The 21334-nt window shown below is 41.9% G+C and overlaps 1 protein-coding gene across 1 annotated transcript in view; it reads left to right on the forward strand.

Annotated features, from left to right (window-relative positions):
- Nucleotides 1-21334, forward strand: part of LOC141014363 (uncharacterized) — a 140627-nt gene that overhangs the window by 104378 nt on the left and 14915 nt on the right. The window contains 9 exon segments of the mRNA XM_073488102.1: nt 4299-4395; nt 4505-4516; nt 5919-6136; nt 6249-8118; nt 9696-9869; nt 11223-11396; nt 11689-11873; nt 20270-20330; nt 20578-20655. Coding sequence (XP_073344203.1) covers nt 4299-4395; nt 4505-4516; nt 5919-6136; nt 6249-8118; nt 9696-9869; nt 11223-11396; nt 11689-11873; nt 20270-20330; nt 20578-20655 — 2869 coding nt within the window.

Below are 21334 nucleotides of genomic sequence, written 5' to 3' on the forward strand. Positions count from 1 at the left end.
ACAGAAAACAAACAAATCCTGTGTTTGACTGTAAAGTATGTGAAGTTGATCAGAGTTTTGTGTGAGACCCTGCTGGTTTTCACATCACATGATCAGCACAGACACATGAAGTCAACCTGTGGAGCTTTTTCTCTCACAAATCATTGTTGAAGCTGACGTCATCAGCACCGTTCATGTTCTGCTGGTCCTGCTGGAGCTGCTTCCTGCCAGCAGATGTCCCCATTTCCACTGTTTGGACCCAGACTGGTTTGTGTGAATGGATCCAGGTTCTGTGTGCGGTGAGAACTCAACTGGTGACGTCAGTACTTTCTTTCTGACTGACGTCATTTTACAAACATCTCAAGTGTCATTATAATTTAATTGAACTCGATTTAAAGTGATTTTTTAACCGTCTTTTGATACAGATTGTTTTGGTGAGCTTGTGCTGGGTTTTAGTGTTTGTTTGACATCTTTTTATTATATTTTGATGTGTTTTATGTTCACGTCTGTTTGTGTTGAGTGCTTCTTCAGGCTTTTTCCCTTCACAACAACAACAAAGTTAAAGTCCCAGTTGAAATGATCAGTATGGAGCCGTGATCACTACATGCAGTTACATGAGAATTGAGATCAAGTGTAAAGTGTTGCCACTGTTTTTATGAACTATTGAGTCTTTGTTAATGTTATAAAGAGCCAGTTCAGACCTGCTCTGTATGAAAAGAGCCCTGAGATCACTTCTGTTATCATCTGTCTCTATAGAAATAAAAGTGACTGGACTATTCTCTGGGTTTGTTCTGACTTTTAATAAAACTTGAGCAGGCCAAGTCTCACTTTGCTAAATCCACATGAAAAATCAGTTTGTGTCAAATAAAAGCAGCTGGACTGTCATTTTGAGCTCAATCCAACATGAGAGTAAAAGTGTGGAGCAGCAGCTGACACTAAACTGTGTTTAGAGAAAACTAAAGATTTAAAGAAATGTTTCACATCAATCTTGTTCAGACACCAGAACACTCAGCAGGAATTAGTCTGGTGGACATTTGTGGCATCTTAAAATAATATTTCTCTCTCCTGTTTGTTTCTTAAATACAAAACATGTTGATGTTTTCTCTGGTTCCTCAGTCTTCATTCTGTCTCCACAACAATATCCATGTTTGCTCGCTGCCAGTCGTCTTCTTCACTGTGTTTCCTGACACGTGGCTGCATCTGTTGGTGTGTTACCACCAGAAAGTGTCGGTCAGCACACATGAATTTACTTCAAATGACTGATGTGTGTCACCAACACCATGAAGAACATCAAGTGAGACAAAAAACAAAATCGATGTCGTCCTCTTTTATAATTTCTCAGAGAATCTGTCAGTGGATAAAGAGGCACCGGACCGAAACCAGGGTTCAGAAATGTGGTGGAGGCTTTGTTGGACTTTGCTGGTTCACAGTAACAATCCTTCAAACTGCTGCTTGTTACCACAGTGGCTGCTGCCTTCATCGCCTCAGTTATGAGGCCTTTTAACACATAAATCCTTTCCTCAAACAATCAGCACACACTGAAAATAACACACACTGTATTATAATAAAATACAAATGATCAAAAGAAATATTGAGTCGACAGAAAGACTGTTTTCATTTTATTTAGTAATTATTACTTCCTGTTCCTGCAGGTGCAGGTGACGCGCATGCGCAGCTCCTCTCCCCTGCTGCCTCTGGACTGACAGAAGAAAAGATGAGAGAAAGTTCAACATTTGAAGCTTCGTGCTGACAGAAAGAAACGAGGCTGCTGTGAGTCAGCTGCTGTTTTATTCTATTAAAGCTGAGCTCAGTGTGACTCGGAGGAAAACTAATTCAGGACTGTATTCGTGACTCGCTCGCTGGCTGGATGAGACGGGACTGAACCGGCGGCTGCGGCCAAGATGGCGGCCGAGCGGCTGAAATAACCGTTGTAGCATTAACCAACAAACTCTGGTCGCTGCGCAGATAAACGTGTGATTTTTGTAAAATATGAGCAGAATTGTAAGACGGCTCAACAAATACAGTCAGACAGCAGCAGCGGAGTGAGCAGCAGCGGCTGTAGCAGCTGTTCTTGGCTTTAGCTCGCTGCCGTTAGCTCATTAGCTCAGCGGGCCGTTACTGCCTGGACCGCGGGGCACGAGGGGAGTCGCTGCGGGCAACGGGGCTCAGTTCAACCGGGCTCAACCACCTCCCAGTGAACACCGGACCGGGACCAGACACAAGCTCTGAGGCCGACAGAGGTCAGTGTGAAGACAGGGGGGACGCTGTGGATCCGATCAGGACTATGACTCCGGGGACGAGAAGAGACGACAGGCGGGGACAGGAGAGACGTGAAGCGGCAGAGGAGAGAGGACGAGTCGGGCATCAGTGGCGGCGAAACGAAAACGGCGCGGAGCCTGAATATTTCCACATTTTTACTCTGTGAGCTGATGATTGATTTTCACCAAAGCAGACGTGGTTGTGCAAAGACAAAGCGAGACTTGGTGAGTTTGATTTCATGTGTGTCCAGTTTGAATGAAGTGTTTTAACAGAGTTAACAAGGTGATGAAGCTCGTCTCGGTTCTGTCAGAGAGAAACTTGAACCCAGAAGCTGGACGGGTGAATTGTTCTGTTTAGTCCAGAAAATAACTCTGTGAGTTTATTTAGTTTAGTTATCTGAGTGAAACGTGAAGAGATGTCCTGAAACGTAGCTTCCATCTTCCACATGAGTTTGTGATGATGTGTGTTTTTATGGAAAGAGTCGATCAGGAAAGTGACAAAGTTGTTCTGGTGTCACAAAGACGACTGCAGCAGCAACATGTCTGTGAAGAAGCTGCTCCAGGACAAAGCTCACGTTGAAGAGCTGAACGGTACCAAACACTTCTTCAGCTGATCCACAACCACAAACATTGTTCAAGGGAGGTGAACTCAGCTGACCAGGGGAAGTTTGTCTGACACTGATCTGAACTCAGTTTGCTGTGTTTGGTTTATGTATCTTACTTATGAGGGAGACAGTCACGGAGAAACTTTGATTAAAGTACATGTGATTTCCAGTAAATGACAAGAGGAGGAGCAACACCTGAGAACAGGGAAGAGACAAGAAAGTGAAAGTGTTCAGACTCCATTTTGAGTCGACAGCAGCAGGAGGAGGAAAAGACGTCTGAGGCAGAGGTGAGTTTTATTCTCTTTAACAAGAGACAACAAGCTCATATTTAACGAAAACTGACCAGGAGCTGGATGTTTTTACGGTGTGTGTGTGTGTGTGTGTGTGTGTGTGTGTTTACAGACTCTTCAACAGACTTTTCTCGTGACTCTTGTGCTCTGAGCTCAGTCAGTGTTATGTTGCTTATTTCTCAGACTGACTCAAGTCCAGAAGACGACAGCAGTTTTGTTTTATGAATTTTATTGTCAATATTTTCTCTGCCACTTCAGGTTCACCTGACAAAATAGTTTAAAAAAGTTTTCAGTAAAACGTTTTCACTGCAGTTAAGTACTGATGGGTGCAAACAAATCGCTTCTCCTGTGCATCGCAATGCGGACGTGGACGAGTCTGAATCGATTCTCAAATGTCAATAATCGATTTTCTAAACGTTAAATGATGACGTCATGTTGACGGAACGCAAAAGGCGGAAGTGCAGCGCCCGGACAGTCGATGGCTGCACTTAACAAGGACACGGCGTGAAATCAGACCGTCACCCTCTGCATTAAAAGTGTTGTCAAAATGTTTTGTTTGTTTTTTGGTCTGAGGGATTTTATGCTCAGATGTTGTTTATTTACTTATTTTTGTTTGAGAGCTGTTTGTGATTTTGGTTAAAGCAAAATGTTTTGGGTTTTTTGTCTGAAGAATTATATTGTTCATTGCACATAACAGGATGTTGGTCTGTTTTTTTATGTTAGTGATTCAGAATATGCTGAAGCTGTATTAATTTACTACACGTGTGCTGCTGCAGGCACACTTTTCTTTTCCTGTTGGGTCAAAGCTGGGGATCTGCTCGCAAATGTAATAATAAATAATAATAAAAGAAATAAAGAAATAACGTCTGCAGGCAGGAAGTGGAGACTTTGAGTGGACAGAGCAGGACATCATACTGAGGGACGTCCCTTTAATTAGACAGAGACAAGGCCGATCTTTGTAAATGTCACTTTTGTTTAGCGTCACATTGGGTGATGAGTCTGCAGGCTTCACCATCTCCATTTTACACCCTCCTCCTCTGCATCTTGTTTCACCTGTTTGTCCTCCTTGTCTTCATGTTGTTCTCCTTCCATGTGCTACATATTTACCTCAGTGCTTTCTGAAGTGCAGAAGATGAATGATTGTGTGGAGGAAGAGGAGGACGGAGCAGAGTCTCCAGTCTCCAGCTGTCTGTCTATGAAGAGTGACTGGTCCAAAGGTTTACCTCTGGACTTCAGTAAAGAACCTGGACCCTCAGACACACAGTAAGAAGACTGCCATGTTTTTAATCATCAAACTGTCAGTAACAGCAATTTGTGTATTTAGATGAAATAAATACAAACATGTTGGTGTTTCCAGAAGTCAGTACCACAGACGGAGAGAAGAGTCTTCAGTCTCCAGCTGTCTGTCTATGAAGAGTGACCAGTCCAAAGATTTTCCTCTGAACTTCAGTAATGGACCTGGACCCTCAGACACACAGTAAGAGATGTGTATAAATATATATATTATATAGTTTTATCATTACCATTAAATGATTGTCGTGAATTATTTGTTTTACTGGACATTACATTAGAAAAAGTGGTTTGTGTTTTATACTTTATACAATTACATATCAGCAGCATCAGATTGTTCTTGAATGAACTGGTGTGACAGTGGCTCCTACAGAGTGTTGCATTATGGGTTGTCTGTAGTGTTAATGTTGGATAGTGAGTTGCTCAAGTCCATTCATGGTGTTTGTTAGTCAGTCAGTCCTAAAAGTTGATGATGACTCATACAGTGTGTTTTGTTGCGATGGAAGAAATAAATTCCTGAGTTTGACAACGAGCCAGAAAGTATCCCAACATCTTTACTGTCAAAGGATCAAATGATCTGTTGAAAAGCCGAGAATCACCACTGGAACGTCCGGATGAGGACGAGCACAAAGATAAAGTCTGAAAAATGATGTCATGCTGCCAGAGGAAATGTATTTGTTTGCTTCTGCAAGTCTGACGAGAGTAGGATACTGTTCACATCTGAACCGATACCAGTACCCAACGGTACCTTTTGATACTTTACTCTCTGTCTAATAACAAAACATGTAAATTCAGTTCTAAGCTGTTAAATCGAGTCACTTTAGAGACAATATATCATGAGTCATATTTCCAATAGCAATGTACGTTGCATGTGAGTCAGTTTTATTTCAGCAGCGTCTTGCTATACTGCGTAAACAGACTATTTTTCAAGTAAACAGACATTAAGCTGTTCCTGCTGCATTAAGTAATTAATATAATTATCCATTATGTCTTAGCATCGAGCTAACAGGCAAAGTGCTTGTTATACTAAATAAATTTGGGAATCAAAGAATGCATGCTTTAATATTTCCTCAGACAGTATGAAGTTCACGTGTTACTGGTTTTCTACAAAGGTTTGAGACATCCTAAAAATCACTGCCCACTATTTTAGTGAACTAAACAGCAGGGTGGTCAGTAAATATCAGACGCAGCCAAAGTCAGTCACCCTGCTGTTTACAAAACCCAAAGCCATCCTACAGAAAACAGGTTTCAGCTTCTGTCATCCTCAACATAGATCTGTTGTGACTAATGAGGTTAAACATCTTTATCAATAAAAGCATTTACAGTTTGAAACATCAGTCACTGCGTTGTGAGGCTCGACCTGCTGTGACTGAGATTGTTGTCTTATCAAGAGGAGAGTATCTCCTAGTTTGATTTAGTCAAAGCTAAACATAAATAAAACTATGGTTTCTAATCAGGTTGATTTTCCTTTATCTCTTCAGAAAGACAGAGGGAAGTGTTTCTGTGGAGGAGCAGCTGTCCTGCTGTACTTTGTGTCAGGACGTCCTGAAGGATCCAGTCTCTACCAGCTGTGGACACTGGTTCTGCAGACAGTGCATCACCTCTTACTGGGACCAGTCTGCTTCATCAGGAGACTCCTCCTGTCCCCAGTGTGGAAAAAGATCCAGAACAAGAGCTGGACTGCAGACAATCAGTCAGACCAACACTGTACAAAGTAAGACTGTACATCTGTCTGCTGATGTCTTCATGTCTGAAAACAGGAACTTTTTGATTTAATCAAGATTCTTGCTCTCAATTTAATCCCAGAATATTTTCTTCTCTTTCAGCTGATAGTGTTCTGCAGGAGGCTTTAGATGGACATAAGATCAGTCTGAGGAGGAGATGTGAACGTGTGACTGAAGGAAGTGTTGAAACAGGAAGTGATGAAACAGGAAGTGGAACCCTCCTCAACAGGATCTACACTGAGCTCCACATCACAGAGGGACAGAGTGAAGAGGTTAATACCCAACATGAGGTGAGACAGCTAGAGACAGCTTCCAAGATGGAGACCCTCCATGACACTCCAATCAAGTGCAGCGACATCTTTAAAGCCTCACCTGACCAACAGAGACGCATCAGAGTGGTTCTGACCAACGGCGTCGCTGGCGTTGGAAAAACCTTCTCAGTGCAGAAGTTCACTCTGGACTGGGCAGAGGGCTCCGAAAACCAAGATGTCCGTCTGCTGGTTCTGCTCTCGTTCAGGGAGCTGAACCTGATCAGAGATGAGCAGTACAGTCTTCTCAGGCTGCTCCATGTTTTCCATCCAACATTACAGAAGGTGACAGCAGAGAAGCTCGCTGTCTGTAAACTTCTGTTCATCTTTGACGGCCTGGATGAAAGCAGACTTTCACTGGATTTCAAGAACAATGAGGTCGTGTCTGATGTCACACAGAAGTCATCAGTCAGCGCGCTGCTGACAAACCTCATTGAGGGGAAGCTGCTTCCCTCGGCTCTCGTCTGGATAACTTCCCGACCTGCAGCGGCCAATCGGATCCCTCCTTCACGTGTTGACAGGGTAACAGAAGTACGAGGCTTCACTGACGCCCAGAAGGAGGAGTACTTCAGGAGGAGGTTCAGTGATGAAGATCTGTCCAGCAGAGTCATCTCACACATCAAGACCTCCAGGAGCCTCCACATCATGTGTCTGATCCCAGTCTTCTGCTGGATCACTGCTACAGTTCTGGAGCACATGTTGACTACAGACCAGAGAGGAGAGCTGCCCAAGACCCTGACTGACATGTACTCACACTTCCTGCTGGTTCAGACAAAGAGGAAGAAGCAGAAGTACCATGAGGGACGTGAGACGAGTCCACAGGAGCTGACAGAGGCTGACAGGGAAGTTCTTCTGAAGCTGGGGAGGCTGGCGTTTGAACATCTGGAGACAGGAAACATCATGTTCTACCAAGAAGACCTGGAGCGGTGTGGTCTTAATGTCACAGAGGCCTCGGTGTACTCAGGAGTTTGTACAGAGATCTTCAGAAGAGAGAGTGTGATCTTCCAGAAAACAGTCTACTGCTTTGTTCATCTGAGCGTTCAGGAGTTTCTGGCTGCAGTCTACATGTTCCACTGTTACACCAACAGGAACACAGAGGTCCTGGAGGACTTCCTAAAAGACTTCACGCTCAGGGACTCAAAACCAAAGTCTGGTCTTGAGAAGATTTCTAAGTTTTTTGGCCATGAAGCCCGTTACCCATCCCTGGATGACTTCCTGAGGAGAGCCATGGAGAAATCCCTTGAAAGTAAAAATGGTCACCTGGACCTGTTTGTCCGCTTCCTTCATGGCCTCTCTCTCACGTCCAACCAGAGTCTCTTAGCAGGTCTGTTGGGTCAGACACACAACAGTCCAGAAATCATCCAGAGAGCAATCAACAACCTGAAGAAGATGAGCAGAGATGATGTCTCTCCTGACAGAAGCATCAACATCTTCCACTGTCTGATGGAGATGAACGACCACTCAGTTCATCAGGAGATCCAAGAGTTCCTGAAGTCAGAGAACAGATCAGAGAAGAACCTCTCTCTGATCCACTGCTCAGCTCTGGCCTACATGCTGCAGATGTCAGAGGAGGTTCTGGATGAGTTGGACCTGAAGAAGTACAAAACATCAAAGAAGGGACGACTGAGACTGATTCCAGCTGTGAGGAACTGCAGGACGGCTCGGTAAGTCCAGATGTGATTATCAAGACTGTAAAACAACATCAGTGTTAGAGTAGAGATTCTCCCTCAAGACACATGTACGATATAAAACCTCCACATTGGAAAAGTTTTCCTTAAATTAGTTTTTAACCTGATTCTTTAACAAACAATTATACATGTGTGTATTGTCAAATTTGCACAGACACACTGTTACTGAACACACTGACGTAGCTGCCATAACAATTTAATTGCACTTTTTCACTTTAACTGGACACAATGAAACAGTGGAAACACTGAAACAGAAAAAAACATGAAAATAAAGTGCATTAAGTTTTCTTCTGTGTCACTGAACTTATGTAGATGTCTTCATAAATTGCACAAATATTCTTACTGTGTCCCTAAACACACTGTAAACATCTTCAGAAAATAAAGTGCTTCTATTCATTTCTTGTGTCACTGTCTGAACAGTGAACAGTGAACTGAAATGTAGACCTATGAAAATGAAGTGCATATGCACAAGTACTTATTGTCACTACAGTGTTAACCGTATGCCAGAAGGTGGTGTTTTCAGAGCAAGTGAAGTTTAAAACACAGTAATGGCAGCCTGGCATCCTGGTTGTTTACTGTTAATTTTAATCGGTGGATGAAGACAGACGATCACATGTAGGACCAGCATGATGGCAGCATAACAACATAGCAGCTTCGCCTTTTGGCTCTAACTGATCAGCGGGGGTCCCCAACACGTCACACACACGGACCACGAGGTGACAGACCCACACTGCCACACAAGCCTGCAGTGTTTTGCTGCCCCACCAGATTTCATGTCAGTGTACCTACTTTGTCAGCCTTGTTGGTCACGCTGCTTCCTGCTTCTCTGACTGACTCATTCACTCTGCCGCAAATGGCACCCGACAATTCGAGGCAACGAGCTGTACTGCGACATGACAGGAGTGGAGGTTGTCGGCTTTCACAGCCCGTTTAAAACATGAAGAGTTTTTTTCAGAATACAGATGTTTGGAGCTGGAAATCGATGCAGTATATTGCGAAAATAAATATTGCAATATATTGCTGTATTGATGTTTTAGCACAGCAATTATAATGATTTTATGTATTTAGCACTGATGACTCTATTAATGCAAAAGAAATCGTTAAATGAATTTACTGGTGGATGAAAAGCAGAGTGACATCAAAGTTGTGTTAAACACATGCGAGCACATAACTGAGATAAAAACATACAAGTGCAGTTACAACTTAGTGATTTTACAGTTAATCAACATCATGTTAAAATAGAGTTAAACAAACAAATCTCAGCATCCTGGTTATTAAAATATGACACTTTACATTACAGCTGTTTGATGAACACTTTTGTCTAAAGCCTCAGATTTGTGTTCATTATGTTGCTGAAGGACACTTTGACATGTGGACAGGAGGGGCTCAGTTTTAAACCACAGACCTGCTGATCAGTGACTGACCAGCTCAGGCTCAACAACTGACCAGCTGATCACAGACACTCATGTTAATCTGCTTTGTGATTAAACATGCAAAGTCTATTTTTATGATGAAGAATTTTTATAGTTTAAGTTTTTTCTCTGTCATCACAGATTTCCTCGTTGTCAACTCTCAGAGATTCACTGTGAAGTCGTGGCCTCAGCTCTGAGGTCCAACCCCTCCCATCTGAGAGAGCTGGACCTGAGGGGCAACAGGCTGCAGGATTCAGGAGTGAAGCTGCTGTGTTCTGGATTGAAGAGTCCAAACTGTAAACTGGAGACTCTGGGGTCAGTTAATTTACTTTGCTCTCATACAGAGTCTGTCTACCTAATTTAAATCTATCACAGAAGTTTTAAATTTCCTTCAGTTGTCTTGTTTTCTGTGTTTATCTGAGCACAAATCACGCAGCTCTTTTTAAAGGTTTGTCAGTCTGAACATTTTGATTCAGAATTCAGTCTGAACTCAAATTGGGTTTGTGTTAGTACGGAAACTGAAGGATTTATCTGTTATTGTGCTGCAAAATGAAATCAGTATCTAAATTCTTGGGACACATCTCCGTATGAAAAGTTAAAAGAAAAATGTCTTTTTATACATAACCTTCAGGACACTGTAACTTCTACATTTATACATAACCTTCAGGACACAGTGTAACGTATACATTTATACATAACCTTCAGGACACAGTGTAACTTATACATTTATACATAACCTTCAGGACACAGTGTAACTTATACATTTATACATAACCTTCAGGACACAGTGTAACTTATACATTTGTACATAACCTTCAGGACACAGTGTAACTTATACATTTATACATAACCTTCAGGACACAGTGTAACTTATACATTCATACATAAAGCCAGTCTCTCTCACACATACACACATGGAGGATACAAACACACTCTTACACTTACAGGACTCACACTTACAGGAGCACACACAGCGACTGTAAAGCTTATTTCCTAATGCAGTTGTTTGAAGCATCATATCTGATCTGTCACCAACAATTAATGATGCCTCCATTCAGACAGGATGTCACTTTGTGAACAGGAGCATAAATTATACACTATATCGCTACAGTAAGGCAGGATTAAGAGATGGAGCATCTCACTTTACTGAGTAAAGTTTTGAAGATGATTTAGGATGAAGCTCAAAGTCAGTCAGCTGCGTGTTGATGGAGTTGATAATGATGATGAGGATACTCTAAATGTGTGTGTGAGCAGAGAGTGAGTGCTGGAACAGGTGGATAAGAGGTTTGTAAAGTGTTGCATTTACTTAAATTTAGTGTTTTTATGAAATGACACATGGTTGCTATGAATTAGAAACTGAAGAGAATGAAAGAACAAAAATAACAATATGTCTGATTTGATAATGAATCCAGACCTGACTGAGATCAGCAGCATGTTATTAATCTGTGTTGACTTGAACAGCTGTATGAATGTTGTGCTGACATGTGGATGATGTCTGTAGAAGGCTGATGCTGATCCACAATAACACAATGACAAAGTTACTCTACTCATTTTAGAGAAAAGCTCATTGATGAGGACACAGTAATGTTGAGCTACACATTTAAAACCTGAACATATCTGATTGGATTATCAATTGATTTTTATCTGCATCATTTATTCTTTATTCAGATTGTTTGGCTGCAGTTTGTCAAAGATCAGCTGTGCTTCTCTGGCCTCAGCTCTGAAGTCCAACCCCTCCCATCTGAGACTGCTGGAGCTGAGTAAAAACAAGTTGCAGGATTCAGGAGTGAAGCTGCTGTGTGATTTTCTACAGAGTCCAAACTGTAGACTGGAGACTCTGGGGTCAGTTCACTGACTCTGTTACTGTTGTATTGTTAAATTAACATTTGAGTTTACATTCATACATTACTTGCATTCATTAAGTTGTAAATCTCCTTTGGTTTATATTTTCGTGCTTTTTGCTCTAAATTTTGTCTTCAGACTTCTGTTTCTTAAAATAACTGTAGAAAATGTTCAGTTAGTTGTTAAATTAATGTTTGATTTAATCTGTTAACAGAAGAACTGAACTAACATTTGATTTACACACATTGGATTATATATGGATTTTTATCTTCATCATTTCTTCTTTATTCAGATTGTGGAGCTGCAGTTTGTCAAAGATCAGCTGTGCTTCTCTGGCCTCAGCTCTGAAGTCCAACCACTCCCATCTGAGAGAGCTGGAGCTGAGTGACAACAACCTGCAGTATTCAGGAGTGAAGCTGCTGTGTGATCTGCAGAAGAGACCAGACTGTAGACTGGAGACTCTGAGGTCAGTAGAGGGTTGGAGTCAGTTCACGCTGGTTTCAGCAGTATTGTACTAAACACAGTATCAAAGTAAAGATCCAGTATTTCCTGCTTTCCTCAGTGAAGCTGTGAGAGGAGAACGGTGACAGGCTTCATGATTGGACAGAAAGACAGAGAGAGAGCAGTCAGCCAATCAGACGAGCCAGAAGCTTGTTGCGATCGTGTGTTTGAGTTGATGTGAAGACGACTATTGTTGTTGTGTTCATGTCTACAGGAAATAAAGCTGGATCACAGCTGACAGCATCACAGGATGTGTAGAGACAGTGTCCTCATTCATCAAACTGTCGGAGCATCAAATCTGATCTCAAAGTGTTTGTTCTCTCATTTCAACACTGAACAACTGATCAGTTCATCTTTGTCACAGCTCTCAGATCAGTCTGACTGAAGCCTGCAAATCACTGGCTCTTATTTCAGAGAACCATCATTACATTTAGTAACCATGTGGTCTGTATACGGACCAGAACCTCTGCTGAAGTCCACAAACCACAGCTGATGTTTAACTGTTCAGTGTAGGACCTTTAACGTTATATTTATATCTGCCCATGTGTCATTTGATTTGTCCAAATATTTTTATAACAGACTCCATATTTACATATTTGTCATGTGATGTTTCCAAAGTAGATGAAATATTTAAACGTGAGTGAGACTCTGGTTTTTAACAGCAGTAAATCATCATTAAAGTGAGCTGTGAGTATCTCTCTGTTCCTGCAGTAATGATGCGTTCAGGGACTGTCAGCAGTTTATTTCCACTGTGTCCTTCAGTGAAACCTGCAGAGTAAACACACTTGATGTCCAAAGTGTCTGCAGGTCTGTGAGCTTCACTCCAACATGTTAACATGAGAGCTGAAAGGAAGCTGGCTACGCTACACAGCCGCTCCACTTGTGGTCTGAACAGGACTGAAGTCCTGCTGGTCTTTATATCACTGACTGACAGCTGATGGAGGGAGTCTCTGTAAACACTCATTTATCACTTTACTGTCTCTCTGCTTCTCTCATCAGCTGGTGGTCTCTGTCAGAGTGGTGAGAAAGGTGGAGGTGTTGAGAGGATCAGCTGTGTCCTGATGATCCAGAGAGGTTGAAGCAGCACCATCAGCTGGTGGGTGGAGAGGCTCTGACTGGGCCGTGTTACTGGGAGGTGGAGTGGAGAGGAGAGCTTCATCCAGCAGTGACTGACGGACCAATCACAACAAGTGGAGATGACTGTCAGTGCTGCAGTGTGAACTGCTCTGAGATCAGCTCCACTGTCACACACAATGTCCAGTCCAGCATCGTCCCTGTGTTCCTCTGGATGTGACAGAGTATCATCAGTGTATCTGGACTGCTCTGCTGCTGCTCTGTCCTTCTACACAGTCTCTGCAGACACACTGACGCTCCTCCACTCCTTCTGCTCCACACTCAGACACCTCCTCCACCTGGAACCTGGATCTTTATTCTTTTATTCACTCACATCTTCTCAACACAAAGAGCCTCAACACATTAATCTATCGAGGCGTGTTTATCACCACATAATCGTACTTGATTTCCTCACAGCAGAAACACACTTCAAATGTGTCCAACAACACAGAACAAGGTTGTGGTGCACAGTTACAGTTTCAGTCCCACTGGGACCATCAACAATAAAACATAGGAGCATGAAAAAAGTGTGTAAACGTAGAAACCTGATTATATTTATTTTACATTATAAAGTTTTTAAGGGAAGATTTTTGTTTTCAGGAATATTTTGCTAAATTTTGTCATTTTCCATCAGAAGAAATCAGCAGGAAAGAGCAGGAATCTGGAGACTTGGATCAGGACAGACGAGCTGCATGGGGCCATTTTATATCACAAATGTTTGGTGGAAACATCGAACCTGTAAAATATATCGACATAAATGATGACAGATTGAGGGACAGCACAACCTGGTGTAATATGAACAGTGAGAAGTGAACTTACAGTTCAGGACTGAATCTAGAAATGTGGAGGACGTCCTTTACTGCTCGTCCTCACGCACACAAGTCTGAAGTTAAATTTAAAGATCAGCACATGTGATATTAAGTTCTGCATGAGGCCATAAAACAGACAAATCTACCAGTTCATCAGACTCATCTTCCAGATCTACTGTGTCACCAGGGTCCGAAATTAACACCCGCCAAGCGCCAATGGCGGGTAAATTTTCTGTTTGGCGAGTAAATCGCGGAGGTTATCCGCCACTCTGGCGGGTAAATGTTTGTACCACAATAGTAGTAAAACTAAGAGTCTACTGCATTTTGGGACGTGCGCACACACACACACACACACACAAACTGTGTGAAAGTCTCAGATGCGGCGAGGGGTGAAATTTCCCTCCGCCTCTGATGCGCCTCCGGAGGTAGATCAGAGGCGCATTATTGGCGAACCGATCCAGTATGAATGGATAGGCCGGCGGCGCGGAGCGAGGGTGTGTCGATCTGATGGTGTTCACTGTCTGATAACTAAACAGGTCCATCACTCAACAAAATAAATGTCCGACAAAGCAACGTTACAGGACCAAACAACAGTAACGTAGTAACTGGTCGTGTCTTTGGCAACTTATATGAGGAAAAAAAATACCGCAGTTATTAGTGGAGGAGTGTCTGTCCTACTGACTCTTCGTCACATTTCTGCCCGAAAAACAGCGTCTGTCCCCGTCATAACCATGATGTGTACCGTCACGCCCCCTTTGAAGCCGCAGCGCTGGCTTGCTGTGTGAATTATACTCTGGTTCATCTTTTACGCCGGAGCTGCTCGGCTCTGTGTGAACAACCAACGGCGGAGAATATGCGAACTGCTGCTGATGCAATAATAGACTCTGTGTGAAAAGGCCTCGGCTCTGGTGATGAGCTGTTCGGTGTGTCGCAAGTATACCAAAGAAAAAAAACGAGACATAGAACAATTGATAGATAGATTTTCTTGCTTTAACCCCTGTTGATAGCAAATGCATTCATCAATATGTTAAAAAATAATTACGCTTCAACTTTGCTCTGGCCTCTTCTTTAAGTTTGTATTCAACATAGTACTTTATCTCAATGAAATGTATGGAAATGAATGTTTATGTAACACAAAAAGGCAATTTATTATTTTGGCCGGTAAAAAATATGCTTGGCTGGTGAGTCAAAAAGTTAATTTCGGACCCTGTGTGTCACTGAGAGCTGAAGCTTTTTCTATGGACGATGATTTCACCAAGAATTTGATATTTGGCTCATAATTACATGTTGAAGAGAAAAATAACCTTAAAAAGGAAATTTGACAAATTGCATTTAAATTAGTTAGATGTAATTTGTGAATGGGAGGAACTCCTGAAATGGAAAATTAAAAAAAGACTAATAGAAAATGGTTCAACATTTTGGGAAATGTGCTTTCTCACCAGCAGTTGTCATCTTAGTGTAAAGAGTGGAAAGTGGCATTGTGGGTAATGACACTGCTGGACTCATTATGGACAGTTTAAAAGACAACTGATCCAAATCGACCCAGCAGAACCAGAGATATCACCTTTTTCATTCCACACGTTCTTCTTCCTTCTCAAAACCTGGTGCCTACATTACCCACAATGCAACTTAGCCACTGAGTGACATCACTGGAGGCAGTTTATCAGATTACACGCAGCTTCCTCTTTGGCTCTGATGCAGCATGTAATCTGCAAAGTAACTAAAGATCTTGAGTAAATGTACTTAGTTACATCCCTCACTGTCTCCAGATCAGCTGTCTTTATGACAACATAACTGCAGATTAACACATTTAATTGGATCTTTGTGTTCTGCTTCCTGTTGCAGCTCCACCCTGTGGAGCGATGGAGTAGTGCAGTTAATTTCCACATGTTTCTGATGAACAGTAGAAGTTGATGTTGCAGAGTGAAGTTCTGCTTATTACCACTAATATCAGCTGTTTGTCATTTCATAATAAATGAAGTGGCTCAAATCTGAACACAGTCTGATTCAATCGAGGCTTTACTGAATCTTCTGGACTGACTTGTGTCTGGATTTTGGTGCAAAGTCAGCAGCTTCATATTTCATCTTTCTATAACGTTTGATATTAAAAAGATGTGTTTAACATGCTGATTCTACACTTTATGTTCATTAATCATGTCTGTAAAACAATTACAAGTACACAGAAATATAAAACTATCTGGATTTTGACAGAAAACAAACAAATCCTGTGTTTGACTGTAAAGTATGTGAAGTTTATCAGAGTTTTGTGTGAGACCCTGCTGGTTTTCACATCACATGATCAGCACAGACACATGAAGTCAACCTGTGGAGCTTTTTCTCTCACAAATCATTGTTGAAGCTGACGTCATCAGCACCGTTCATGTTCTGCTGGTCCTGCTGGAGCTGCTTCCTGCCAGCAGGTGTCACCATTTCCACTGTTTGGACCCAGACTGGTTTGTGTGAATGGATCCAGGTTCTGTGTGCGGTGAGAACTCAACTGGTGACGTCAGTACTTTCTTTCTGACTGACGTCATTTTACAAACATCTCAAGTGTCATTATAATTTAATTGAACTCGATTTAAAATGATTTTTTAACCGTCTTTTGATACAGATTGTTTTGGTGAGCTTGTGCTGGGTTTTAGTGTTTGTTTGACATCTTTTTATTATATTTTGATGTGTTTTATGTTCACGTCTGTTTGTGTTGAGTGCTTCTTCAGGCTTTTTCCCTTCACAACAACAACAAAGTTAAAGTCCCAGTTGAAATGATCAGTATGGAGCCGTGATCACTACATGCAGTTACATGAGAATTGAGATCAAGTGTAAAGTGTTGCCACTGTTTTTATGAACTATTGAGTCTTTGTTAATGTTATAAAGAGCCAGTTCAGACCTGCTCTATATGAAAAGAGCCCTGAGATCACTTCTGTTATCATCTGTCTCTATAGAAATAAAAGTGACTGGACTATTCTCTGGGTTTGTTCTGACTTTTAATAAAACTTGAGCAGGCCAAGTCTCACTTTGCTAAATCCACATGAAAAATCAGTTTGTGTCAAATAAAAGCAGCTGGACTGTCATTTTGAGCTCAATCCAACATGAGAGTAAAAGTGTGGAGCAGCAGCTGACACTAAACTGTGTTTAGAGAAAACTAAAGATTTAAAGAAATGTTTCACATCAATCTTGTTCAGACACCAGAACACTCAGCAGGAATTAGTCTGGTGGACATTTGTGGCATCTTAAAATAATATTTCTCTCTCCTGTTTGTTTCTTAAATACAAAACATGTTGATGTTTTCTCTGGTTCCTCAGTCTTCATTCTGTCTCCACAACAATATCCATGTTTGCTCGCTGCCAGTCGTCTTCTTCACTGTGTTTCCTGACACGTGGCTGCATCTGTTGGTGTGTTACCACCAGAAAGTGTCGGTCAGCAGCACACATGTATTTACTTCAAATGACTGATGTGTGTCACCAACACCATGAAGAACATCAAGTGAGACAAAAAACAAAATCGATGTCGTCCTCTTTTATAATTTCTCAGAGAATCTGTCAGTGGATAAAGAGGCACCGGACCGAAACCAGGGTTCAGAAATGTGGTGGAGGCTTTGTTGGACTTTGCTGGTTCACAGTAACAATCCTTCAAACTGCTGCTTGTTACCACAGTGGCTGCTGCCTTCATCGCCTCAGTTATGAGGCCTTTTAACACATAAATCCTTTCCTCAAACAATCAGCACACACTGAAAATAACACAGACTGTATTATAATAAAATACAAATGATCAAAAGAAATATTGAGTCGACAGAAAGACTGTTTTCATTTTATTTAGTAATTATTACTTCCTGTTCCTGCAGGTGCAGGTGACGCGCATGCGCAGCTCCTCTCCCCTGCTGCCTCTGGACTGACAGAAGAAAAGATGAGAGAAAGTTCAACATTTGAAGCTTCGTGCTGACAGAAAGAAACGAGGCTGCTGTGAGTCAGCTGCTGTTTTATTCTATTAAAGCTGAGCTCAGTGTGACTCGGAGGAAAACTAATTCAGGACTGTATTCGTGACTCGCTCGCTGGCTGGATGAGACGGGACTGAACCGGCGGCTGCGGCCAAGATGGCGGCCGAGCGGCTGAAATAACCGTTGTAGCATTAACCAACAAACTCTGGTCGCTGCGCAGATAAACGTGTGATTTTTGTAAAATATGAGCAGAATTGTAAGACGGCTCAACAAATACAGTCAGACAGCAGCAGCGGAGTGAGCAGCAGCGGCTGTAGCAGCTGTTCTTGGCTTTAGCTCGCTGCCGTTAGCTCATTAGCTCAGCGGGCCGTTACTGCCTGGACCGCGGGGCACGAGGGGAGTCGCTGCGGGCAACGGGGCTCAGTTCAACCGGGCTCAACCACCTCCCAGTGAACACCGGACCGGGACCAGACACAAGCTCTGAGGCCGACAGAGGTCAGTGTGAAGACAGGGGGGACGGTGTGGATCCGATCAGGACTATGACTCCGGGGACGAGAAGAGACGACAGGCGGGGACAGGAGAGACGTGAAGCGGCAGAGGAGAGAGGACGAGTCGGGCATCAGTGGCGGCGAAACGAAAACGGCGCGGAGCCTGAATATTTCCACATTTTTACTCTGTGAGCTGATGATTGATTTTCACCAAAGCAGACGTGGTTGTGCAAAGACAAAGCGAGACTTGGTGAGTTTGATTTCATGTGTGTCCAGTTTGAATGAAGTGTTTTAACAGAGTTAACAAGGTGATGAAGCTCGTCTCGGTTCTGTCAGAGAGAAACTTGAACCCAGAAGCTGGACGGGTGAATTGTTCTGTTTAGTCCAGAAAATAACTCTGTGAGTTTATTTAGTTTAGTTATCTGAGTGAAACGTGAAGAGATGTCCTGAAACGTAGCTTCCATCTTCCACATGAGTTTGTGATGATGTGTGTTTTTATGGAAAGAGTCGATCAGGAAAGTGACAAAGTTGTTCTGGTGTCACAAAGACGACTGCAGCAGCAACATGTCTGTGAAGAAGCTGCTCCAGGACAAAGCTCACGTTGAAGAGCTGAACGGTACCAAACACTTCTTCAGCTGATCCACAACCACAAACATTGTTCAAGGGAGGTGAACTCAGCTGACCAGGGGAAGTTTGTCTGACACTGATCTGAACTCAGTTTGCTGTGTTTGGTTTATGTATCTTACTTATGAGGGAGACAGTCACGGAGAAACTTTGATTAAAGTTCACATGTGATCTCCAGTAAATGACAAGAGGAGGAGCAACACTGACCAGGTGGTTCAGGTTCAGTATGTGAGAACAGGACAGGGACAATAAAACAATAAAAGTGAATGTGTTCAGTCAGTCAGACTTCATTTTGAGTCGACGGAGCAGCAGCAGCAGGAAAAGAAGTCAGAGACAGGGTGAGTTTTATTTCTACATAAATATTGTTCTGTGGTCAAAGTCTCTGATCTGGATCAGTACTTTTGACTGTATGTGGTGTATATGTGATACTTTCCTCTCCTCAGTCTTGGTTGAGACTCTTGAACAGACTCGTTTGCTTCTCATGTTGTGAGCTCACTGTCAGTGTTACTGGTCACCTCTCAGACTGACTGAAGTCCAGAAGACGACAGTGGTTTTGTTTTACTGGATTGAATTTTATATTCAATATTTTGTCCACCACTTCAGGTACAGCTGACAAAATGATTTAATAGTTACACGGTGAATCATTATCAGCAGGTTCAGCCTTCATTAAACATCTAACGGTCAAAGGTCTGTTTTATAGACTTGAATCAAACTGCACACGCATTCAAGATATTGTGTTGTATCAGTGTAGATACAATTAATATTGTAGGATCAGGGTTGCTGTTAAATATTAACATAACGTGTTAATATTTAACACTAAGGACTATGAGCCTCTAACGTTTGAGGTTGAAACCATATTGCAAAGCTTTTTTTGTTAGTTTTGCTAATTTCAAGCTAAAGATTTCAAAATAATCAATCATTGTATTTGATAAACACCAATTTAAATGAGATATCACAAAACATGTATGTATTTTAGAAGCTTATGAAAACATGTCATCTATTGCAGGACTATTCAGTGAAGTTACATTTTATTGAGCAAAGAATAACAGAGAAGCTCATAAGTTGATCTCACCACAAACCTGAGCAGGTGATCCAGGTACATGAAAAATGGAGGAAGCAACCAACAACTTACAGAGAAAGTGTGCAGGCAGTTAGTTGAGTCTCTGCTTTGAGTGGACAGAGCAGGACATCATACTGAGGGACGTCCCTTTAATTAGACAGAGACAAGGCCGATCTTTGTAAATGTCACTTTTATTTAGCGTCACATTGGGTGATGAGTCTGCAGGCTTCACCATCTCCATTTTACACCCTCCTCCTCTGCATCTTGTTTCACCTGTTTGTCCTCCTTGTCTTCATGTTGTTCTCCTTCCATGTGCTACATATTTACCTCAGTGCTTTCTGAAGTGCAGAAGATGAGTAATTGTGTGGAGGAAGAGGAGGACGGAGCAGAGTCTCCAGTCTCCAGGTTTCTGTCTATGAAGAGTGACCCGTCCAAAGAAACACCTCCAGACTTCAGGACTGAACCTGGACCCTCAGACACACAGTAAGAAGACTGCCATGTTTTTAATCACTGTCAGAACTGTCAGTATCACCAGTTTGTGTATTTAGATGTGTATTGACAATTAACAGTGATTCACATGAAATAAATACAAACATGTTGGTGTTTCCAGAAGTCAGTACCACAGACGGAGAGAAGAGTCTTCAGTCTCCAGCTGTCTGTCTATGAAGAGTGACTGGTCCAGAAGTTTTCCTCCGAACTTCAGTAATGAACCTGGACCCTCACACACACAGTAAGAAGACTGCCAGTTACTTTTTAACCACCAAACTTTCAGTATCACCAGTTTGTGTATTTAGATGTGTATTGATAATTAACAGTGATTGACATGAAATGAATGTAGCGCTTTCTAAGTATCCTTGCGTTAAGATACAGCACTAAGGGTTCTTTCACTTTATTATGTCTGATGCTATTAACTGCATTGCTGCTTTAATTGTTATGACCTGTAACCCAGCTTACCTGATAAACTCCTCAGATACCATGAACTGAATATGACACCGGATGTTAGTGTTTTTACGCGTTGCACCTCTGCTTTTAAACAACTTTTTAAAGCTTTTAAACACTATTTATTCAGTTCTAACCACTATTTATTAACTTGACACAAAGGGAATCATGAATTAAAATGAAGGAATTATTTATTCACACAATCAAAAATATTTATGTAATGGTAAAATAAGGCTAATTAATAAACACAAATGTTACTCTCTTTTAGAGCATTAACAACCCAAGTTAAAGTATTTCAGAAAAATCAAAGAGTTGCCCTTTAATCTCAGCAATAAGTAAAAAACCAGAAATCAGGCAAGTGCCCTTTAAACTTCACTAAGGCAATGTTATCACACTGTAAAGTGCACAGACTCTCTCAATCCTTCATACTAATGTGTGAACCCCGTTCAAAAGGTATCAGCAGAATATAA

This window comes from Pagrus major, chromosome 19 (assembly GCF_040436345.1).
Source record: "Pagrus major chromosome 19, Pma_NU_1.0".
Taxonomy (NCBI): Eukaryota; Metazoa; Chordata; class Actinopteri; order Spariformes; family Sparidae; genus Pagrus; species Pagrus major.